Source organism: Aulostomus chinensis, chromosome 19 (genome assembly GCF_037954235.1).
Source record: "Aulostomus chinensis isolate RoL2024-O1b breed Wild chromosome 19, RoL_Achi_v1.0, whole genome shotgun sequence".
NCBI lineage: Eukaryota > Metazoa > Chordata > Actinopteri > Syngnathiformes > Aulostomidae > Aulostomus > Aulostomus chinensis.
This window is the reverse complement of record NC_141338.1, coordinates 775,488-798,947: the sequence shown is the minus strand read 5'-3', so window position 1 is coordinate 798,947 and position 23,460 is coordinate 775,488. Positions and strand designations below refer to the sequence as shown.

General features: G+C 49.8%; 3 protein-coding genes and 1 long non-coding RNA gene across 6 annotated transcripts in view; 2 read left to right on the top strand and 2 right to left on the bottom strand.

Moving 5' to 3' along the window:
- Positions 1 to 850: 850 nt before the first annotated feature.
- LOC147243536 (cytochrome c oxidase subunit 5B, mitochondrial-like) lies at positions 851 to 4,222 on the bottom strand. Its single transcript, XM_086187407.1, has 4 exons — positions 4,063 to 4,222; positions 3,216 to 3,286; positions 2,943 to 3,045; positions 851 to 1,207 (listed from the first exon to the last, which is right to left on the bottom strand). Exons 1-4 carry the CDS (start codon positions 4,157 to 4,159, stop codon positions 1,095 to 1,097), a joined length of 384 nt encoding a protein of 127 aa, XP_086043533.1. The 5' UTR covers positions 4,160 to 4,222; the 3' UTR covers positions 851 to 1,094.
- Positions 3,339 to 11,919, top strand: LOC147243535 (uncharacterized). The gene is made up of 4 exons (XR_015110397.1): positions 3,339 to 3,933; positions 9,827 to 10,032; positions 10,672 to 10,923; positions 11,038 to 11,919. It is a non-coding gene; the product is annotated as an uncharacterized LOC147243535 (long non-coding RNA).
- On the bottom strand, positions 4,853 to 16,984 carry dbnla (drebrin-like a). The gene is made up of 19 exons (XM_086187396.1): positions 12,704 to 16,984; positions 12,574 to 12,629; positions 12,360 to 12,472; positions 12,106 to 12,180; positions 11,727 to 11,870; positions 11,206 to 11,283; positions 10,743 to 10,894; positions 10,610 to 10,664; positions 9,724 to 9,765; positions 9,279 to 9,353; positions 8,317 to 8,468; positions 8,184 to 8,238; positions 6,875 to 6,940; positions 6,685 to 6,790; positions 6,300 to 6,473; positions 6,052 to 6,102; positions 5,835 to 5,929; positions 5,248 to 5,317; positions 4,853 to 5,077 (listed from the first exon to the last, which is right to left on the bottom strand). Exons 1-19 carry the CDS (start codon positions 12,784 to 12,786, stop codon positions 4,941 to 4,943), a joined length of 1,779 nt encoding a protein of 592 aa, XP_086043522.1. The 5' UTR covers positions 12,787 to 16,984; the 3' UTR covers positions 4,853 to 4,940.
- Positions 15,488 to 23,460, top strand: part of tcf7l1a (transcription factor 7 like 1a) — a 24,368-nt gene continuing 16,395 nt past the window's right edge. Inside the window, exons 1-3 of one of the 3 annotated variants that reach the window (XM_086187399.1) lie at positions 15,488 to 16,616; positions 16,708 to 16,777; positions 17,639 to 17,775. In XM_086187399.1, the coding sequence (XP_086043525.1) occupies positions 16,440 to 16,616; positions 16,708 to 16,777; positions 17,639 to 17,775 (384 nt within the window). In that variant the 5' untranslated portion in view covers positions 15,488 to 16,439. The remainder of the gene's footprint in view (positions 16,617 to 16,707; positions 16,778 to 17,638; positions 17,776 to 23,460) is intronic. The other 2 variants (XM_086187398.1, XM_086187397.1) reach the window with 2 other exon arrangements.

Sequence of the window (23,460 nt, the reverse complement as noted above, 5' to 3'; positions counted from 1 at the left end):
GAGCTCTTCCAGACTCGTGTCTGCAGAAACAACACGAGGAACATCAGCACTTTATTTCACAGACGATTTGTGTCCGTTCCTCACTGGGATTCCTTTGCAAGTGATCTTCATCGGAAAAGAGGTCCCAACAAACGTCTTGTAACGAACAAGAGAAAAGAAGTTGCATTCAAAATATTTCATAAATGTTAACCTGCAAACTACTACGCGACCAAGTTCCAAAGGGACGTTGACGTGAACCGTACGTTCAGTGGAAGCCACCGGAGACGACGCAGCTCCTCGTCTGGATCTGCTCACACACGCTCTGGAAGGACTTCAGCAGCTCCACATTAAAATGGAGAAAATTCTCTTTTTTCAGAAAACAAAGAAAAGAAGATTTTATTCTAAATTTGTTATCTTAGCAAGATACTGTCTCCACGAACGCAAGTCCAGCAACCAGAAACCTGCTTTCAAGCATTTCCATCAGGATGCCCCCCCTCATCCACAGCGACAGGGGCTCTTGGGATGGACGTTCTTTCACCCCTGGGAAGCTCTTTTGTACACAAGCTGTTATTTGTAGACTCAAGTGCTCTGTTTGAAGTTTAAAGTTGTAATCATAAAAAAAGCTCTCTTTCAGACTTCAGTGGTTGACGGTTTACCGCCGCCTGCCTGCTGGCCCACCAGGAGCCAGAGACCAAGTCACTGCTCTTCCTCAGTGGAGGAAATAAACCAGGACAACATTTCCATTTTGCCTTGCGAGTTTCACATAAAACTCACATTTGACTTCTAGGAACCCCTCAGGAACCAGAACCTGACCTCAGGTCAGCTCAGGGCAGTGGGACCTCACGTCAAAGACGACAGAGACGAATCAGGGTTGACAAACTTTATTAATATGAAGAGGAGCAGACGACTGAACTGATGAGCGAGTCCCAAACCCCGCGATCCTCTGACATCACACCTTATCAATGACGCCCGATGAGGTCAGCCGGTAGATTGAGTACTGAGACAGGAAGTAAGACCAGGAAGTCGACCGAGCCACGAAAACTCCAACTCAATCACCTCCCGGAGGTGGCAGGAGAACATGTGGGTTCTAGAGGGAGGGTGTGTTGGAGGAGGAGCTAGTGGGGGACCTGGTGGTGAACCAGTTTGTAGTGGACCCCACAGGACGGGCAGCGCTGGGCCTCGCCCTCCAGAAGCCAGAACCAGATCACCACCGTGTTGTCAGGTTCACCTGCAGATACACAAGCAGTGAGATGAGCAGACACACAACAGAACACAGCAGAGCAGTTTGGTTCCGAGGGGAACCCACTGCGGCTCCGTTACCACCACGGTGTGGTATTTCTTTACTGGCGATGAGACGATCAAATGTTCCCACTCACACGTGGCTCCACAGTTTGGTCGGTGGAATGTCAGGAAACGATGCAAAATGCTTCTCAGTGTCCCAGAACCCCACGGGTTCTCCTGGTTCTGTCCGTGCAGCAGTCCAAACCCAGCTACCTGGAGCCTTCAGCCTTGTTGAAGAACTGCTGAGGTCTTGACCTTTGATCGATTGTTCCAACTGAACCTTTGTGATAAAACCAATCGATGTGAAGCCAAAGGGTCGGACACCGACGCACAGAGTTCTCACGCCAGCGGCAGAAAGTTCCAGTCGCCAAGAGTTGACAAACTTTAAGTGAAGAACATTCCAGCCTTCACTGTCACCATTTACCCTGACGTCCAATCACAGCTGAGGAGGGGCGGGTCAAACGCCACACGGACGGCCATGTTCTCTGTGTACGATGGCTGAACAATGACGTGGAGCAGCAGGGAACACAGGGACAGTGTGTGTGTGTGAGTGTGTGTGTGAGAGAGAGAGTGTGTGAGAGTGTGAGTGAGAGTGTGGGAGTGAGTGTGAGAGTGTGAGTGAGCGTGAGAGTGAGTGAGTGTGTGTGAGTGTGAGTGAGTGAGTGTGTGTGAGAGTGTGTGTGTGTGAGTGAGTGTGTGTGAGAGAGAGTGTGTGTGAGAGAGAGTGAGTGAGAGTGTGAGTGTGTGTGAGAGTGTGTGTGTGAGAGAGAGAGTGTGTGTGAGTGAGAGTGTGGGAGTGAGTGTGAGAGATTGAGTGAGCGTGAGAGTGAGTGAGTGTGTGTGAGAGTGTGAGTGAGTGAGTGTGTGTGAGAGTGTGTGTGTGTGAGTGAGTGTGTGTGAGAGAGAGTGTGTGTGAGAGAGAGTGAGTGAGAGTGTGAGTGTGTGTGAGAGTGTGTGTGTGTGAGAGTGTGAGTGAGTGTGTGTGTGAGTGGGTGTGTGTGAGTGAGTGTGTGTGTGAGTGAGTGTGTGTGAGAGAGAGTGAGTGAGAGTGTGAGTGTGTGTGAGAGTGTGTGTGTGTGAGAGTGTGAGTGAGTGTGTGTGAGAGTGGGTGTGTGTGAGTGAGTGAGTGAGAGTGTGTGTGTGAGAGAGAGAGTGTGAGTGAGAGTGTGGGAGTGAGTGTGAGAGTGTGGGAGTGAGTGTGAGTGAGCGTGAGAGAGAGTGGGTTTGTGTGAGTGAGTGTGTGTGTGAGAGAGTGAGTGAGAGTGTGAGTGTGTGTGTGAGAGTGTGTGAGTGAGAGTGTGAGTGAGTGTGTGTGAGAGAGTGAGTGTGTGTGTGAGTGAGAGTGTGGGAGTGAGAGTGTGAGTGAGCGTGAGAGTGAGTGAGTGTGTGTGAGAGTGGGTGTGTGTGAGAGAGTGTGTGTGTGTGTGAGAGTGAGTGAGTGAGAATGTGTGAGTGAGTGAGTGAGAGTGAGTGTGTGTGAGAGTGAGTGAGTGTGTGTGAGAGAGTGTGAGTGTGTGTGAGAGATTGTGAGTGTGTGTGAGAGAGTGTGAGTGTGAGTGTGTGTGAGTGAGAGTGTGTGTGTGTGCCGGGGGGCATCACGTTCCACCTCTGATCAACTTCATGAAAGCGATGAACCTTAAACGTTCCTACGGGTGTCGAAGGCGGATTAGAACACAACTTACAGATGCATCCCACAATCCTCTTGTTGCTGATGGAGGGGACCAGGTGAGGGTCCTCCTTGGAGCCGCTGGCGATGTCCTTGGGCGTCAGCACGTTGTAGGGGTCCTGGAAGAGACGAGCATCAGGTCAGGTGACCTCGTCTGGAGGAACTAGCTTATGCACCATGCTTCAGATTTGCTGTTTGACCACTGAGATGTGCAAAAACAGAAACAACCAAATAAGGTTCTTCCTGTTCCAGAAGCAGAAAGAGGAGAGCGTGGCAGCGGCGGTCCTACCGATCCCTCCTTCATGGCGTTCATGATGATCTTCTCCAGGCCCGTCGCCTGCTCCTCGTCAGTGGGAATCCCTGCAACCCCAGCATGTTAGTGGCCTTCCAGAAGGAAACCGAAGCTCCGCCCCACCACCACCGCGCTGCTGCGTCACCGCGCTGCCGTCACCGCGCTGCTGCGTCACCGCGCTGCTGCGTCACTCTTCAGTTTGGGCTCAACGACAGTCAGCCTCGCATCAACGTCACACTTTCAGGGTTCCCACGGTTTCACTGCTAAACTTCTACTACGAACACAAACTTCCGCTGAAGTACCATCAGGAAACAGGAGCTCGAACGGAGCCGCGTAACCGTGGCGACATGACGTTAACAGGGTTAATGGAGAGGATTTAGTTGGTGTTATTAATTATTTATGGGTTTTCCTTTTATTTATTTATTTGTTTTTGTTCTGATTTTGGTTTGGGTCTTTTGTTACCCTTGCAGACATCGTCAGTAACTGCTTATCTACTGCTCCTCACTCCAGTCCGGTGGGTGGCGGCAAATGCACCTATAAGTTGATGCCAGCCGCCATAAAACCTTAAAAGAAGAAGAAGACATGACGTCAGAAAATGGTCGACCATGTGGTCAACAGCTCATCCGAGCCCAGGTTTCTCGACCTCAGGGACGCTGCGTGTGATTGACGCGAGGGCTGTCGTGAGCCGAACTACAGACCGGAACAAGGAGCTGAGGTGAACCCGTCTATGTCACGTTTCCCCTGCAGAAACGACCAAAGAAGGGTTGCGGGAGCAGAGAGGCGCGTGCCGTGGAGAACGGCTCTCTGAGCTCCGGGTCTTTGCGTCCCCGCGGTTCGTTCTCACCTCCAGACGCCATCCTGCGGGTCAGAACCGGCACCGGGGCGGCCCGGCACCGTGTAGCGGCTCTGTAGGACGAACGGAGAAGCAACCTTGCAGCCATTTCTCCTCCTCCTTCCGCGACGGTTTTAAATAGCGGCTGTGTGACGTCACTTTACCAGTCCGTCGCTTGATTATGACGCAATGCCGTCGCCAGAACTAACAAAAGCGCAGAGGAAAGCCTCGGCTCACGGTTTAGAGTTCATGACGACATTTCTGTCATCAGATAGATGCTGATGTCATACTTGGAGTGTTGGTTTATCCGCCCTGTTCTATGACGTCATGATGGACTTTAATCCAGTACTTCATTCAGTCTGTGAATTTTAAAGGGTTTAAAGTTATCCGGGTGTCGGTGTTGGCGGGCGCGTGCTGCTGGAGGTCGCGAAACCCACTGCATCATCCAGTAGCTGAGTAGAAGTACTCCATTACTTTGGATGGTTTGAGTATCTGCGCTATAGTTGATTACTTGGATGAGTGTCATTTCTCATCCCACCACATTTAAAATGGTGGAACATTCGTTTCCTGGACATTTGGCGCCAACTGGTGCCTCTCAAGGTTTTATTGTTTCCTGGAAGGGAGTGAAATTTCAAAACATGCAGCGGCCTTTATAAACCTAGAGATGATTGACAGGTGGATACCGTTTCCTGTTGTCACTCAAAATCTCTCAGGTGCGTTTTGATAGAAAGAGAGAAATAAACATTGGCTGATGTGTCTGAGGCTCGAGGTCCAGGCCTGCTGGCGTGTTGACAACTTGAACGCACATTTGACAGAAACAAACTTTAATGTGACATGACAACAACACACGCAAGCATTTAGTCCTGTTCACGTGTGTCCTGTGGTGGACGCTACAGGAGCTCCACGTAGTTGGCTGGGAACATGCCGTGGCGTCCGTCTGGTCCGTAACCTGTCCACCAACCCTCGTCCACCATCTCTATCCCAGTTATGATGTCGTTGGGGTCAAAGGTGATCTCAGTGTCGTCAGCTGGGGAAGAGGAGGAGTCAGCGAGTCAGGGTAGATTTATACAGTGTCACCATGGTTACACCTGTGACCCGTGTGCTGGGTCACAGGGTTAGAAGACTTCTCCCTCTGAGGTGTGTGTGTGTATGTTTGCGTGTGTAAGTGTGCGTATGTTTGTGTGTGTGTGGGCGTACCTGCCAGGTAGTCGTACACAGCTCGAGCTGAGAGGCCTCGTCCACCACTGATCTCTGAATCACCTCCAACCTGAAGAGTTCCAGCATTTTTGCAGGAATTAGAATAATAATGAGACCATTACTACTACTACTACTACTACTACTACTACTTTACCTCTCAAGTACTCACTAACAAGAGTACTCAGCTCGCTAACACTACAAGCTTTCCCTCCTGCATCACTTCTATGTGACTCCAGAATGCAGGAAGATCCAGCCACATGTATTTAGCTCTAAGCTAACAGAGGCTGATGCTAACAGCAGCTAAACTGACCAGAAGCGTCTGGTCACCGCCTCTCCAGGTCTCTTTGATCCAGACGGAGGATCAGGGATCCATGAACACTTGGACCGCAGACCAGAACTCATTAGAACTCTTGGACATGGTACATGGACGAGCTAGCTTACCTGTATTTTTAGCTTCAAGCTAAAGAAAACCCATGACTGGATCTCTCTGGAATGTTTCACTTCATCCTCTTGAGATCTTGTGGAATCAAGAATGTGACGGACAGGTGGACAGGATGATCACGGCGTTTCGTAACCAGGGGACTTACGGTGGGAGCTTCCTGGTAAACGTTCTCGTACAGGTCCTCGTCTGCACCAGCTGATAGCGGCGCCTCGTACAGATCCTCCTGAGCTGGTGTTTCCTCTGTGGGGTCAGGGTGGACAGCAGCCATATTTTAATAGTTGATGTATTGCATAAATACCTTGATGATATTTGAACACGTGAATGAGATCCTGCTGTTGGTGTGCTGGAGGCGGCAGAGGCACCTGGCGTCGCTTCAAACGTGTCATCGAACTCGTCGGACCACTCCTCCTCCTCTGTCACGAAAGAGGATCGACATCACCATGTTATACAAACAACATACTTCCATCAAAATGCAAGTGACATCATCATACAGGAAGTGACATCATCCCTGCCAGACTGAGACCAGACACCTGAGTGTTCCGGGGTGGAAGGTTATAGTGAGTCATATTTTCAGGGAATTCTAGATATGAAATGATGCCTGTGAGGTCACCTGCAGCGCGGTCCGGCGACACGCAGGTCTCTGGAACAGCATGTGGGCGGTACAGAACCAATGCTGGTTCTGGTTCAGATGAGACATTTGAAGGTGGCGCCCTCACAGCCGGAGGGGAGGAGGGCTCTTCTCTCTCAAAGGATTTCTGAGATAAAAATGGACTCTGCAGCTTCCCTGAGACACGGAGGAAGTCGTCAGCTGATGTGTCATCACGCCATTCATGCTATGTTTGTATCGACTTGGACAAAGACAGCCAGCTCAGGATCAAAGCACTAAATTTGTCTAAAGATGACAGAAAAGATGACAGTACTTCTCACAGCACCAGGAGCATGAAAGCTTCCCTGTTATCAGCTGACATCAGCGATGATGAGCACCAATCATTTACCGGTCCTGGAGGCAGCAGGGCGCTGGCCCGCCTCCACGCTCTGCTCCCTCTGCTTGAAGATGTCCCTGGGGTTGAAGGACCTCTGCGAGATCAACGACTTGGCCTCCTGGGTTGAATTCAGAACAGAAAACGACTTCATAAGAACCGACCGTGATGATTTTGTTTGTGCGGCTGCATCATTCGCACTCACGTTTGCTTTCTGCACAGATGCAGCAGACATGATGCCGGTCCTCTTGTTCTCTTGTTCCTCCTGGTTCTGAAGCAGATTTACTCATGAAAAGTCAAACGTCCTGAAATAACCCTCTCTACAAACCCTAATATCAGGAGGGTTGTGTGTTGCCTTGGTGATGAACACCAGTGTAACATGAGGAGACGTTGTAGTGGTAGAATCAGACACGTACAGGGGTGGAAGTGGCTTAAAAGTCTTGCCGGAACCCAAAGGGCGCCGCCGCCGCCGCCGCCGAAGTTTTTAATTGGTTTTGGGTGATTTTTATGACAGTTTTCGGGTGTCTGTTCCCCACACAGCTGCAGCCCCCACAGCCCCACCCTTCCCCCTGGAAATGCTTTGAAAACTGCTTTGTGCAGTCACTGCCCTCTCCAGCGCTGACGACAGGGAGCAGGCAGACGTGCAGACACAGATCATCACCGTCACTCAATGGTTTCTTCAGCAAAGTATCGGTTCACACTTTACAGTGAGAGACACCACACAGAACGTGAAAAGTTTCAAGAACAATCACAAACTTGATTTTGCCCTCCGTTTTGTTCTCTCTTTGTTTCGTTCCATTAAAGCAGAACAGTGTGGTTTTAACCAATCAAAGCTAACAATGCTGGTAACGTGACCCAGGTGTCCGTCTGTCAGCCAACCAGAAACGCCTCGCATGCTGAGATGCGCTCATGGGCACAAATCCGAGTCAAGGCGGTTTCACACTGTGCACGCAAGGCGCAGGCTGCGCGGGGGAAGTCGATTCATTGCGTGTGTGGGCGCGCTGTGACGTCACATGAGCGCAAACCAAGCCCAGCAACTCGATCACGCTGCGCGTGCTTGCGCCCCACCCCGCACAGCACGCCACGTCTGCCACGTTCAGAGTGAAACTGCCTTCAGACGTCGTGTTCTTTATTTAATGTGGGATTTTGACAGCTCCCTTCTCCTCCTTTTTTGAATGGAACTGCGTTCCGGCTCACTTTCACCCCTGGACATGTAGCCGGAACTACTTTCCTGACTGGCGCAGTGATTTGACGCAGCACCTCCAAAGCTCCATTGGAACTTGGGTCAACAGAAGCAAACGTTTGTTGAGGACTAGAAGAGCGACTGCTGCTCCTGATGATGATGATGAGGAGGAGGACTCTTGACTTGCAGCAGAAAACAGTACTGCGGTGTTTTAAAGACCATTGTACTCAAGTCATTATGACTGCTACCACCAGGGGGCGTCAGTCACCTTCACAGGTGTTTTCATAGGACGGAGCCTCTCTGACCTCCACTGCTGAGGATGTGAACTCACCAACCGCTGCTGCTCTCTCTCCCGCTCCTCCTCCTCTCTCTGCTCCTGGTGCTTCCTGACAGACACAAGACGACAGCGTTGACTCTCTGGTGGTGGGGGGTGGGGGTCTCAGCCCAGGTCTCCTTCCACTCACCTCTCCAGCTCGATCTGCACAGCTCTCTCCCTGGCCCTCCTCTCCCTCTCCTTAGCCTGCGTGTCCTCCATCTCCTCCCTCTCCCTCTCCAACGTCTGCCTCTGCAGCTCCACTCGTCGTCTCTCCTCCTGCAGACGCGCCTCCTCGTCCATCTGAGGACGACAACGACTTGTTAGTTGTGGTGAGTTGAGCCCTGCTGGATAGAAACCACGTCACTGCAGGACTACATCGGAGTGTGTGACTTTAGTTTTTATGTCCAAGACAGTAAACTCACTGTGATGTCACAGGTTCATTTTCTTATTTTTCTAAAAGTGACATCACCCACGGTCTCACTCGCTGTTTCTGAAGTCTGGAGGTGTTACACCCAAACAGATGTGTCAGCCGGCAATAACCAGTCTTCTAGATTTTTCTTCCTGGTATCGACAGGAAGACGCATTCCACAAACTGTCACTACAGAGTGAGAACAACAGTGGCAACGTACCCAAGCCTCAGGACGAGTCCCCACCCCTGACGGCGTGGCTGGTGACCAACTTTCTAACATTACTTCCTGTCAAAGGTGTCATCCATTTTGGTTCATTGGCACATTTACAGTTGCTGCTTTGCAGTTTTGTGTCACACCCACAAGAACTCACTGTCACCACAAATATCCTGGAACGCCAGCATTCACACCACAACATCATCTGATGACATCATCGCCTCACTGGCCTGTAGAGATGTTTCAGTTTCTCCTTCCCAGAACAGATTCTGAGAGCTGCAATCGTGTATCTAGCTAGTCAACTACCGCCAGACACCGGTTCAAATCCAGCGCCCCCTGGATCTCCTATGTGCTTCGAGATTCTAATCTAAAGTGGTGATGATGGCGACTGGATCAGCAGTCACTGAACACACAAGTCGCTGGATGTTCCTCTTCTGATGTCAGGGAGCTCAAGCTGAATATTCAGGTTCCGGAGGTTCCGCGGTACCTGAGCTTGGGCCCAGAAGTCGTCTCTGACTTGCTGAATTTCCTCCAGAGCGTTGACTTTGCGATAGACAGAACCCTGGGAGAGAGAACGTGAGGAGAACCGTTCTTCAGTTACATCACCACAGTAATGCACCTCGTTTGTCTTGTTTTTCTGGTTTGTTTGTTGTTCCTTTCAAATGCGTGAAAAGGAGAATTGTATTATTTTCTTCATAAAACAACACATTTAATATAAATCAGAAGAAAGTACGGCTGAATCCAGGGTTCAGTGACACCCCCCCGCACGCCGTGCGCCAAAACACTCAGGCCAGTTTAGGTGGAGACTGAGAGATGGGCTGGTGACCTGTTCACTGTGACCCTCCTCCCACCCAGTGACAGCTGGGATAAGCTCCACCCCCACCCTAGCAGGATCAAGGGTTGATGGATGGAAGACATGAGTTCCTACTCACGTTTGGTGTGGGTGCCGGAGCAGCAGAGTCCATCTGTTGATTCTGTAACAAACGCATAATTCGACTTCATTCACACATAAAAATGAACGTATCATTCAACCAGATATCTTGGAAACGCCTGGAGGAGAAGAACAAGAGGCCTCTCTCATCTGGGGGGTGAACTGCTCACAGTCCTGAGTGGCCCACGTGTGCAGAAGAACAGCATGATGTCACACGCGGTGCTCAGAACACGGAGGTGAACGAGGACCCGGAGGCCACGGACGGCAGCCTTCATACTCTGATTCAGGAGAGGCTGTGCAGGGGAAGCAGGTGAGTGTGGAGGTCAACATGGCAGGAGACGCATGGAGTGAAGGAGTGTTGTGATGATGGCTCTCTGAGGAGCAGCAGGTGCGTCCGCCATGTTAGTTTCTTCCTCCTCATCTGCAAGCAATGACGACGAATGTCCTTCTAGAATGACCTAAAAGTTGCACTGAATTCTGGTGCAGTCGATTCTGCTGTTGGGACTGAGATCAGATCAGATCAAGTCAGATCAGATCAAGTCAGATCAGATCAAGTCAGATCAGATCAAGTCAGGTCAGATCAAGTCAGATCAGATCAAGTCAGATCAGATCAAGTCAGATCAGATCAAGTCAGATCAGATCAGAACAAGTCAGATCAGATCAAGTCAGATCAGATCAAGTCAGATCAGATCAAGTCAGATCAGATCAGAACAAGTCAGATCAGATCAGATCAAGTCAGATCAGATCAAGTCAGATCAGATCAAGTCAGATCAGATCACTTGGCCCTGCTGTGTGAACGTAGTAATTTTACAGTCCTCATAGGTGAGTCAGTAGGAACGAGTCAGGCGGAGCCTCTCTGACCTCCACTGCTGAGGATGTGAACTCACCAACCGCTGCTGCTCTCTCTCCCGCTCCTCCTCCTCTCTCTGCTCCTGGTGCTTCCTGACAGACACAAGACGACAGCGTTGACTCTCTGGTGGTGGGGGGTGGGGGTCTCAGCCCAGGTCTCCTTCCACTCACCTCTCCAGCTCGATCTGCACAGCTCTCTCCCTGGCCCTCCTCTCCCTCTCCTTAGCCTGCGTGTCCTCCATCTCCTCCCTCTCCCTCTCCAACGTCTGCCTCTGCAGCTCCACTCGTCGTCTCTCCTCCTGCAGACGCGCCTCCTCGTCCATCTGAGGACGACAACGACTTGTTAGTTGTGGTGAGTTGAGCCCTGCTGGATAGAAACCACGTCACTGCAGGACTACATCGGAGTCCTGCGTGTAGGTGCACTTGTTACTTCCATGACTTTTATGTCTTTCTGATAATTCTTTAGTCCCACAGATGGGAAATTCCAGGTGTTCCAGCAGCAGAGGGACAGCAAAACAGAGGAAGTCATGAAGTATATATCACATGAAAAACACACTCGACTTATAAAAACTTGTTTCTCACTTCACCCAAATATACCGACGAGTCCTGGGACATGATGTCATCATCATGATACCTGAGCTCGGATCCAGAAGTCTTCTTTCCTGGTTTGTTGAATTTCCTCCACAGCATTAACTTTCTGATAAACGGAACCCTGTGAAATCAATGAGGGACATGATGAGAACGGTTCTGAGGAGTCCTCCTACTCCACCTGACCCAGGTCGGGAGAAGGTGGCAGAAATATTCACATCAATAATGATGTCATCACAGAGTAGATTCCCGCTTCTGTTGGGACGAATGGAATTCACTATTTAGCGGCAGGATCAAAGTATCAGGGTTGGAGGATCGCTCTCATCTCCAAGCTGCACTGGGACACAAAGTTCAGATTCCAGTGGGATTCCAACCTGGGACCTCAGGGCTGGGAGACCCAGAACTCATCACTACCACCTTAGATGATCCTGAGCTGAATAGGTTAGCATAGCATTAGCTTCCCTCTTTTCCAGGCAAATCATGCCAAAACATGCTTACATTCTGAAACGCTTTCTTACCTGTGGGAAACTAGAATAAGTGAGTGTGTGTGAGTGTGTGTGACCTCACCACAGGTCCTCGGGGCGCGCCTCTATGTTGTGGTTCTTGTTTGTTGAAATTAAAGTTTCCTCCAGACGCTCTGGCCACCTTCGCCAGGATAACGTCAGGCTCCACGTCATCTTCTCCTCGGGCATTTATGGTGACATGAGCTCCCTGTGACCCCCCCCCCCCACACACAAAGGATGATCAGAGAGTCTACATCAACGCCACTGACCTCAGAGGCCCCGGTTAGTGGTTCTGCTCGGGATCATTAGCTGCTATGTTCCTCGGGTCGTGTCCTGCTGTTGAAGAGCAGGAACACTTTTTTACCTAAATAAATAGTTTTAGCTTGGTCACGAGTGTGGGGAACCGTCACTGCTCACACACAGGATGCGTCATCCAGGCTCACCTTGAGGAAGTTGGCCATGGAGCTGACGTGGTTAGCACACAGTCCTTTCCGAGAGTTCTGCACACCCTCGCCTGTCTGTGGAACACGAACATACACACGTGTCACACCTGCAAACTCACACACATACTCAGTGTGTATGTGCGGTGCATCCTGGTCATGATCAGCTTGCAGCACAATCACCAGTCAACCAACGAACCCCCCCCAGGATCCCCTGACGGAATCAGATTTGTGTTGCAGGTACTTGTGTGTCTCACCCAGTTTATGAGGACATATTTGGGCAGACCAGAGTTGGGGTCCTGGACTCGACAGAAAGCGTACATCACCTTCCCGCTGTTCAGCTCCTCCACCATCTCCTCTAATCCTCCACCTGCGTGCACACACACACACACACACACACACACACACACACATCATTTTCCACACATACTCAAAGATCTGTCTCTTTGTTTAACATCAAGGAGGTCTCACCTCCTTTCTCTGCCAGTCGTATATCGTTACTGTTCCCTTCGTACGTGAATAACGCCCTGAAAACACACACAGATCCCCACAGTTTACACTCAACCAGGAAGTGACTCATTGTGAGTGAGAGGTAACTCACCAATCTGTGGCTGCCTTGCAGTCCACCACCTCTTTATAAGCAGCCATGAGTTCAGCGCCATTCTTGCTCAAATTCACGGCCATCTTGTCTTTGTTCACTGTCCAAACAGGCGGCCAATAATCCAACAGCCAAAACTACAACAGGAATCGAGGAGAAACTCCTCAGTTTCAGTGAGGAGCGACAAATTAGTTGTGATTCCAGGAGCAGATTTAGCTTCGCCCGCTGTGTCAAACCAGTCTGGGGAGAAGATCCAAACCTGACGGACCACATTCTGTAGGACGGCCGTTCAGACTCTGGGATATTTTATTCCAGGGTGTGTTCCCTCTGATCACAACACCTCAGGCCTTGTTGCATTCTGTGAGCACTGAGATAACCGTGCTTCTTCTTTATGTGATTTTGGAAGTATTCATAAATAGCAGTAAATCATAATGTACTGCGGTATTATTATTAGTCCAGTAGGTTCACAAATACTTATCTTACCTTCAAATATAGGATTTTAAACAAGAGAAATCTTGTTCTCTTGCCAATTTACAAATACATTTTCTACATATGGATTGTAAACTGGAGAAGACGTCAGCGATTGGACCGTCCACACCACTGTTCTGTCTCCACGTCAGCGATTGGACCGTCCACACCACTGTTCTGTCGCCACGTCAGCGATTGGACCGTCCACACCACTGTTCTGTCTCCACGTCAGTGATTGGACCGTCCACACCACTGTTCTGTCTCCACGTCAGCGATTGGACCGTCCACACCACTGTTCTGTCTCCACGTCAGTGATTGGACCGTCCACACCACTGTTCTGTCGCCACGTCAGCGATTGGACCGTCCACACCACTGTTCTGTCTCCACGTCAGCGATTGGACCGTCCACACCACTGTTCTGTCTCCACGTCAGTGATTGGACCGTCCACACCACTGTTCTGTCTCCACGTCAGCGATTGGACCGTCCACACCACTGTTCTGTCTCCACGTCAGCGATTGGACCGTCCACACCACTGTTCTGTCTCCACGTCAGTGATTGGACCGTCCACACCACTGTTCTGTCTCCACGTCAGCGATTGGACCGTCCACACCACTGTTCTGTCTCCACGTCAGCGATTGGACCGTCCACACCACTGTTCTGTCTCCACGTCAGCGATTGGACCGTCCACACCACTGTTCTGTCTCCACGTCAGCGATTGGACCGTCCACACCACTGTTCTGTCTCCACGTCAGTGATTGGACCGTCCACACCACTGTTCTGTCTCCACGTCAGTGATTGGACCGTCCACACCACTGTTCTGATTGTTCTTAGTTTCTCCCTTTGTGTGCTGTCTTGTTCTGTCACTATGAGCTGAGCCTGGTTCTCTTTCATTCCCTGTTTGTTGTTGAGTGGAGCGCTGTTAGGAACAGAACCTCCCTCGGTGAAAGAATAAAGGATTCTGGTTCTGGTTCTGGTTCTGATTACTTAGTACTCAATTAATTTGTAGGGACATGTTATACAGGTTACAGGGCCAGCCAAAGGGGGCCTGCAGGAGAAACTCGCCTCCCATGAGGTTAAAAAAAAAGTAATAATAACAACAATCATGCTGTGGATGTCACATGTCGGCTGCAGAACAGCAGTACCCAGTTCAAGACCAGTAAACACCAGACTGGTGGATGGTGGAGGTTCAGGTCTACATCAGATCCACCAGTAAACACCAGACTGGTGGATGCTGGAGGTTCAGGTCTACATCAGATCCACCAGTAAACACCAGACCGGTGGATGGTGGAGGTTCAGGTCTACATCAGATCCACCAGTAACACCAGACCGGTGGATGGTGGAGGTTCAGGTCTACATCAGATCCACCAGTAACACCAGACCGGTGGATGGTGGAGGTTCAGTTCTACATCAGATCCACCAGTAAACACCAGACCGGTGGATGCTGGAGGTTCAGTTCTACATCAGATCCACCAGTAAACACCAGACTGGTGGATGGTGGAGGTTCAGTTCTACATCAGATCCACCAGTAAACACCAGACTGGTTCAGTTCTACATCAGATCCACCAGTAACACCAGACTGGTGGATGTTGGAGGTTCAGTTCTACATCAGATCCACCAGTAAACACCAGACTGGTTCAGTTCTACATCAGATCCACCAGTAACACCAGACTGGTGGATGGTGGAGTTTCAGTTCTACATCAGATCCACCAGTAAACACCAGACTGGTGGATGTTGGAGGTTCAGTTCTACATCAGATCCACCAGTAACACCAGACCGGTGGATGGTGGAGGTTCAGGTCTACATCAGATCCACCAGTAACACCAGACCGGTGGATGTTGGAGTGGTGGAGTCTTAAAAACCTGGGTTGCTAACAAGAGTCTAGAGGAGCCTACAGAGGTCATGGAGGTCATTAAAGGTCATCAGGGGAAACAGAAGAAGCCTGAATCTTAGGGGTGGTAACCTTGAAGTCATGTGACCCTGGTGTAGCTCCTTCATAGGCTAACGTTAGCTTAGCACTGCTAACCGTAGCATCCAGGCTTCCAGCATCATCAGAGGGTTCATTAGTGAAGATGATCTTGATGAACTGAACCTGGAAGATCATCAACTTCTGTTCACCAGAGCTGATTTACTGATTCAATCACTACAATCACATGGAGCGATCCTATTGGCTGCTGGGGGAGGAACCAGGAGATGACCACTTCCTGTTGGTGGAGGAACCAGGAGATGACCACTTCCTATCGTTGGAGGTAGCAGGGGTTGACCACTTCCTGTTGGACTACAAACATGCCTCATCCCTGCACTACTTAGTTTTTGTTCAGAAAATATTATTTTTTTCATACATTTATAGGTGCAGTATTATGAGCAAGAGTACTTTTACTTTGTAAAATATGATCTTCTGTTGCAGTAAAGGGATCTCGGCTCCTGCGGTCAGGAGGTCAATTGTCCCTTGAAACTCTTTTAAAGTTATTTGCCTTCCAAACTCCTCCCAGCCGTCCGCTGGATCATCAACCTGTTGTTTCTGGTTCTGGATCAGTTCAGAGGGCCCCTCAGAGCAACGGGCACCCAGTGAAACTGATCCCAGGTCGGTGCAGATCCCGGTCCTCCCCGGTCGCTGTGTTACGACCGTCTTTCCTTCCACTGCGCCTCAGGAGCGACAGCAGCAGCCCGAGTGTTACTTCCCACGCCTCCGCTCCAGCAGCCCCCGTGAACCGACCGGACTGAACCGAGACTGGAAACTCAGGAAATGACTTTTCGGACATTATGTTTGATTCACTCTGGATTATCGGCGTAGGAATTTACACACTTCTTCAACTGGCCAGAAGCGGACCGAAACTTTTCAGTCGGTGCGGGCGGGGGGCTCCGCCGTCTCACCGATGCTAAACTGGCCAGGAGAGTTTTCATTTTTGCTGTTTGAACGTTCCTCAACTGCGCTGCTCGCCCCAGCGACTCTTCTCCTGGATAAATCTGCTCCGGCAGCGCTTCCACACCTCAGGAATCCAGACGCGTCCGTGAACGCCGCGAGTGGCCGAGCCCGCGAGCCCGCTAGCTGCTAGCTAGTTCTCAAGCTAGTTTCTGTGTTTATTTCTTGCTGATTGACAAAAAAAAACGCTTCTCGTCGCCTGAGGGGTTTTAACGCGTTTAGCGCTCAAACAAGGCGAGACAGGCGTTTGTTAGCGGGTTCCCGGTGGTTGTTGGCGTGTTTTTCCAACTGTGAGCGTTAGCCTCCAACTCGGTCCAACTGTAGCTGCCGCGGCTAACTTAACGTCCCAACATGCCGCAGCTGAACGGGGCGGACGGAGACGACCTGGGAGCCAGCGACGAGCTGATCGCCTTCAAGGACGAGGGCGAGCAGGAGGAGAAGCGGAATGTGGCCGCGGAGCGGGATCTGGACGATGTCAAGTCCTCCCTGGTGAACGAGTCCGAGACCCACAGCGGCTCAGACTCGGAGGTGAGTAGAGGTCCACTCGCAGCGGTTGAGCCCCCCCCCGGCTCCTGTTCTGTGGTTCGTTGGCTTACGTGTCCGTGTGGTTCTCCTGCAGGCGGACAGACGCCCCAAACCCGACCCGGATCCGGAGAGCAGGGCCAGGCACAGGCAGCTCGTCGGTGAAGGTGAGTTAAAGTTTACAATACTTTTACCAACCTCCCGCATCTTCGCCCTTGAATGTGCGTGGAAAGTTAACAGCCGTTAACCAGAGCGTTGCTCTACAGTCCCGGTACCAACAGGACCGCACCGTCCCGCCTGCGCGAGGGGGACGCCACCCGGCAGGGGTCAGAGTTTACCTGTGCAGGTGAAAGCTGACAGATTCTTGTCTAACGTGTTGCAGGGACGTGGTTCTGGTCTCTGATCCTGGTCACTGACAGATCCTTAGACCAGGCTCATTGTCCATATTTTAACAGTCCGGTGTTGCTCAAGCGTTGTTGTTGTTTTTCTCTTTGCTCTTCATCAGTCATGAGGAAACAAGAATATATTTATAATAAATCCCTCCTGAGGGAGTCCTCTGTATGTACGAGTTCCGGATGTTTCCAGATGTTTTGTAAATGTTGCTACTGAACTTTTCTAGATCTTCAACATTCATTTGCACCCTGCAATGTGATCTTAGTCCTCCTATGACAATGGCTGCTCCTGTCCCTGTGTGCATGCGCTCAGGTTTTTTCTTCTAAGGCTGCCCTCCTGGCCACTTTTGCATATGTGTGTGCATGGGGGGGGGGGGGGGGGGGGCACTGGGTCTGTAAAAACTGCCCTGAGCTTTCCTCTGCTTTGATTGGTCGCTAGCTTCATTAGCATATGTGATACTGGTGACATCTTTGTGGCAGAAGCTGAGAAATACTAACTTTTCCCTCTCAAGCATCAGTAATAAGCCTGAATCCTACAATTCCCACAATGCAACTGCCTGTTACTTGAACTCCTGGTCAGGAGTTTACAGGTTGACAGGTTGCACTGACCTTCATGTGACCTCTGTTGTTTGGCAGTGTTGAGGAGGCAGCAGGATGGCGGTCTGTTCCAGCCTTCTCCATATGTTGGATATCCGTTTTTCATGATCCCAGACCTGGGGAATCTCTGCAGCCCCTACCTCGCCAACGGGGGCCTGACCCCCGGCGCCCGCACGGTAAGACCGCAGGCAACCTACCCCTTTGATTCATCACCTCCTGAGAGCGAGCGACCCCGCGGTGGCAGACGGGGTGCATGCAGGGATGTTCCCTCTCTGGAGTGGGAGAGATGATGAGTTCGTAGATTGAGCATCTGGGGGCTCCTGAGGGTTCCACGGTCAGAAATCAGACCCACAACCTCAAATCTTAAAAAAGGAGTTTTTGAGCTTCACTAGAGGAGGTTTAAGAATGAACACACCGAACAGAAGAGGAAACACCTGATTTGAGGTAACTGTTGTGGTGATCCTTTAACTCGTGTGACTCATCAGCTGTTTCCGCTGCCGTCGTCTTCCTGGTTATTCCAGAACTTTGTCTTTGTCTCGAGAGAAGCAGCAACATGTCCAACACCAGTTGGAACTCCAGTTCTTCCTCCACTGTTTCCTGTGGACATCTGTAAACCAGATAATGGCAGACCTGATGCACCTGGTGTTCCCCCCTGGGTTCACTGCCAAATGACGCGACGCATTACACAGAATTTGCACCTGAACAATCATTCAGAGGAATCATGATTGTAGACTTCACCTTTTAATTGATACCACTACTACTACTAATAATATTCAATATTTATTATGTGCATTTTTACAAAAAGGGCGGCCCGGTGGAGCAGTGGTTCTCACTGTGGCCCCCATCAAGAAGGTTGTGGGTGGAGCCCCGGCTGCAGCACGGGGTCTTTCTGGGTGAGTCTCCATGTTCTCCCTGTTCCTGCTGGGTTCTCTCTGGTACTCCAGCTTCCTCCACAGTCCAAAGACATCAAGAGGGACCAGGTTAATCCAGACTCTAAATTGACCGTAGGCGTGGCTGGGAGAGCCAATGGTTGTCTGTCTCTATGTGTTGGCCCTGCCATGGACTGGTGACCTGTCCAGGGGGACGGCTGCTGGGATAGGCTCCACCCCCACCACCCTGAACAGGAGAAGAGGGAGAACATGGAGGGATGGAGGGAGGGATGGATTATTACAAAAATATGTAATTGTGATAATCTAAATAATGTTTACCTTCTGTCAAACACGATTGGCTGTTTAAGACACCAAGTGTTGGTGGGAGTGTCGTCTCTGTAGGACTGGCAGGGAGACTGTAGATTCATCCACCCACCCAGATAATTACTTTTAATATTTCCTTGATAACCTACCAAGCCTGGTCTGGTGCAGCCAGGAGGAGTGTCTCCTCTCTGGCAGCCATGTTGGGTCTTTACCTGTCATCCTGTGGTGTTGTGTGGTGTTGCTTGTCAGGGGGTGGGGCTACCCAGGTGAGCTACAGCTCTCTTCTCTGATTGGACCAGCAGCAGGGGAACCACTTTGGCTGCTACTAGCAGCAGAGCTGGTGCTAGCATCCTCGCGACTGGTCCTACGTTGATCTTGGTTGTGTTAAAAGAAACACCAATATTCTAGCGTGTGTTTTGGGGTGTTGGGGTTGACGTGACATGCTCCCCTGCACTCGTGGTCTGTCTGGTTGGGGGTGTGTGTGCACGTGCGTGTGTGTGTACGAAGGGAGCGGAGTCTTCACAAAACAGCCAACAGAGGAGAATTACAAATAATAAATGATGTAGTAAGAGGATGGGCGCCCCCCCCACCCCATACAACAGGAGGGGCACCTTTGTGTTGACTCTCCTGGTTTCTTCTGTGGCTCCTGTTCCAGCCATTGTTAGATTGCCTAACCCTCCATCTTCTAACAGAAGTACACGCTACCTACCCTGGCTGTTCACTTCAGACAGACTGATGGACATCTCAGTGATTCACGTTTAACACACTCCTCCCTTTTTTCTGAAGATCCCAGAAAATGATTGTCACTTTTTGGAAACATGGCGACCATTTTCTCCTGCATCAAACTCATGATGTCCTTTCCAGTCAAGTTTGGATGCCTTATTGATGCTGGTTGTTCCAATAATTAGGCAATTAGAAGTTTCTGTTGTTCCTTGATTAACTTTATTGAAACTGTTCCAGTAAGAAGGTTGTTATCATGACAGTAATAAGTTCTCTGTTGTGCATCAGCTGCTAGCAGGCTCCCGTCCACAGGAACTAATTTTCCAACCTTATTATCCGATTTTGAAGGAAAGCTGCCTTGTTTGTTCTCAGTTTTGTGGTGCTGTGGTGAACTGAAACAAGATGTGGCATGGAAATGGATCAACTATGTTTTCCATTGATGAGGTACTGGTTTTCGTGAGTTCTTGTTCCATGTACAGTTACAGACCTGAGGCGACATTCATGTAATGCTGGGTCTTCATGGATTTTTAAAGATGAAGCATGCAAGGAGCAGTAGGACAAAGGCAAGTCACACCTCTACACACAAGTCAGAGTTTTTTGCTCTTTATTTCATGTTTCAATCAGCTGCAGAAGCGGAGCGATAAAGGTTTTGGTGGCTGTTGTCAGTGTCTCAGAAGAGTCTCAGGTGGGAGGTGGTCATTCACAAAAGTGCCAGCGGTTATTCTAAGCATTTTGGGACTAAGTGGGTTCAAAAAGAAAGAAAAAATGTTTTCTGCTTCCTAATTGTGCTGCCGTGCTAAACTGAACATCTTGAAATTTTTGACTTGGGCAATGCAAGAAAAAAAGTAGAAGAAAGCAACTTGATGACATCAGTTTGGGGGTTTGGATGCTCCCTTAGATTTTTTTTTTGACAATTTATGTCAGAATTAATTTTGTAGCCCATATCCAAGAATATTCCGGTCACCCTCCCAGCGTAGAGTCTTGATCCAGAAGGAAGATTGTTTCCTTAAAATCCCCTTAAACACCAAGAAATCACAGGAGCTGCAGCTGGAAAGCAGAGGTTGGATTTCTGGCGTCTGGAGCTGCAGCAGGAGTTAGTGAGACGCTGACGTCATGTAGATTAACGTGTTCAAGATGTAACTCAAACCCGACTTGCTCAGTAAACAGCAGCAGGTTCTGGCTGCCTCACATTGCTGAGAGCTGGATCCTCGCCATTGTCTTCAACACTGTCTTGTGTGTGTGTGTGTGTGTGTGTGTGTGTGAGAGAGAGAGAGAGAGAGAGAGAGGGAGACGGGGTGCAGGGTTAGACAGGCCTGGACTCAGTTAACTGCTGCAGCTCAGATTTGCACAGCAGGCTCGACGGTGTAGTGGTGGGGGATTCTAAGGGTACTGTGTGATGGTGAATGCAGCAACTCATCCTGCTGCCAATCTCAAAGCTGCCTTGTTGACTCAGGAGTTCGTAGACGGTGTGAAACTCGGCGTTCAGCTCTGTCCTGACTGGGGCTCGGCATCGCCACTGATTTCCTGAAGCGATCACATTCCTATTCAAAAGGTCCTGATTGAGTTTGATTCCTGATTCCTGATTCCATCCAATGTCCATCCGTTTAGAGACATTTCAGTTTCAGAACCAATTGACCATGAGATATTGGTTTACAAGTGCTCAAAGTGTACCAAGATGGAACTCTGTAATATCATGCAGTCTAAAAATATGAATGTTTACATTAAGAATTGACCCCAAAGCAGTTTCACGAATGCACTTTGATTCAGCATGACGCAGTGCAGCTGTAGGGGATGGTTCCAGTTCAGCAATGTGAGCACTTCAGCAGCGAAAGGTCACAACATCTGACCAGCAGCATGAACGGGACAGAGAGAACAACCTCTAACAGGTAAACCAAGCCAGTATGGGCCGAGTCAGATCTCCAGGGTATTATGAGCAACTTCACATTTGAAATCATGTGACCAGCCAGCCACTGTAGTTAAGGTGCGGCGTTTCACTCCTGCACACCTGGTGCTGATGCCACCCTCAGTCACATGTGGGAGTCGGCAACATTCCAGTATATCAACAAGTTGTGGACAGGCTTGGGAGCGGTGAACATTCCCGTATATGAGGGTCATTACAGCCTCAGCTGTTTTTTGGTCCCGTGGAGAGTTTGAGGGTAACTCAAGTGCAGAGGCTTCTCCAGTGTGGCTTGGATGTCTTTGCTGATAGCAGCGTTGGCTGATGTCTGCTTAAATGGCTTCAGATATTTGTGGCTTTTCCACAGTATTTTATTTCTAGTTGGCCCATCTTGCCCTGAGACTTTGCTTTTGTCCTGCTCTTCTATGTCGTCATATTTTTGCCTTCAGGCCTGACGTGTTTTGGTTCACCCATCTCTCATGTGGACAGATCTGGCTGCTGGGTCACAGACGACGAATGCAGGGGATGCAGGAAATGGCACACGTTTAAAGATCGATCTTCAGATTTTATGAATTCATATTCGATCCTTCGCACAAAGATGGATATAAATTGAAAAAAATTGGCTTTCTAAACCCAGCCCAGGTAGTGATTAAATCATCCTGTACTTGAAACAATTAAAGCCTCCAGGTTTCAACAAACAAGTGATGACATTCAAAACGGAGAAACCCCAGCAACATAGAGGAAGAGAGTGACACCGATGGCTGCAGCGCTGCTTAGTTTGAGGTTCCTGGCAGAGCGGATAGTCCACCGATGAATGCTGGAGCGAAGAGCAGCAATGGCATGGATGTTGGAGGGAGATCAAAGTTCTCATCAAAGATCAAAGTGATCATAGATGAGTTGAGTCAGCAACAGTTGTGGAGTTTCTCATTGGTTGTCGCTCTGGGTTTTCCTTGGTGAGCAAAAAGTACAAAGGGGGAACATCTGAAGGACCGCCGTGCCGCCATGTTGAACCGATAGTGTCAGTGGGAACAGAACAGAAAAAGAACTACAGAACTCAGCAGAAATGTTTTCGACCTACACAGAGCCTCATCCTCCTACATCGGTATGTCGGCTTTATCATTCCAAGGCCAGATTTTCCCTGAGAGAAGCTTCTGTTAAAGCCTGAAGTGAAAGATTCTTCATCAAAAGCAAAACTCAAACATTCGTTCCTGAGAACCTGAGGACTGATGGACCTGACGTGTCAGTGCACGCCTTCCGTTGCTTTGGAAGTGCAGGTGACCATGTACATTTCCTTTGGTTGAAAAGGGTGACATCATGTTCTTTAACTTTATCAAACATGTCTGACCATTTGTTTTGTGTTGACTGTTCATTTATAGTTGAAACCCGGAAGATAAAGATTTAAAAAGTAAACATCTCCTGGTTGAGCTCACACGGATCAGTGCCACAATCCCAAATCATCACCAGCTTGCACCTTAGTCAAAGCCGGTGTGTTCTACCTGCAGTTGCTCAGGACAATGTTGATGTCATGGGTTTGTCACTGATTTGAACATGTCCAGGTGTGACAGGTCAGACCTGCCATCTGCAGTGTTCCTGTTCACACTCAGCATGGCACTGATAACTTACCTCCCTCCTCTCGACACTGGAACTCATGGCATTTCGCTGCTTGTCTTCTTGGTGAATCCAGAATTCAGAAAACAGCCACGTGCTTGTTGCTGGAAACTGTTGGAGAACGAAGATTACCAAGAGGAAAACTATACACTACATTTGTTTGCTCAAACGCATCATCCATTGTGATCCGCGCCTTCTTTATGCAGACATAAACTCAGTAATCCACGAACCTGCTCCGTCTCCCAGCTCGTCCATTGACAGGCTGCACAGGAGTCACACAGCAGGCCGTGTGAACTTGGGTGGCTGCTGAAAAGGATGTCAGACTGAAAAGAAGTGTGGGAGTCTGGTGGTGCAGTGAGGTGAGGGAAGCCTCTGGGTCCTCCTGGAATCTCAGCACCTGATTCTTGTTCTGGGATGTAGAGGAATGTAGGTGGTCAGTACGT

Coding starts and splice junctions, on each gene's coding strand:
- LOC147243536 (XM_086187407.1), bottom strand. CDS start 4,159: ATGGCTGCAAGGTTGCTTCTCCGTTCGTCCTACAGAGCCGCTACACGG. Junction 3,287..4,062: donor CCGCAGGATGGCGTCTGGAG/GTGAGAACGAAC, acceptor CTGGGGTTGCAG/GGATTCCCACTGACGAGGAG. Junction 1,208..2,942: donor GAGGATTGTGGGATGCATCT/GTAAGTTGTGTT, acceptor GTGTATCTGCAG/GTGAACCTGACAACACGGTG.
- dbnla (XM_086187396.1), bottom strand. CDS start 12,786: ATGGCCGTGAATTTGAGCAAGAATGGCGCTGAACTCATGGCTGCTTAT. Junction 10,895..11,205: donor ACTTCTGGATCCGAGCTCAG/GTATCATGATGA, acceptor TGTCGTCCTCAG/ATGGACGAGGAGGCGCGTCT. Junction 9,766..10,609: donor AGAGAGAGCAGCAGCGGTTG/GTGAGTTCACAT, acceptor CGTTTGTTACAG/AATCAACAGATGGACTCTGC.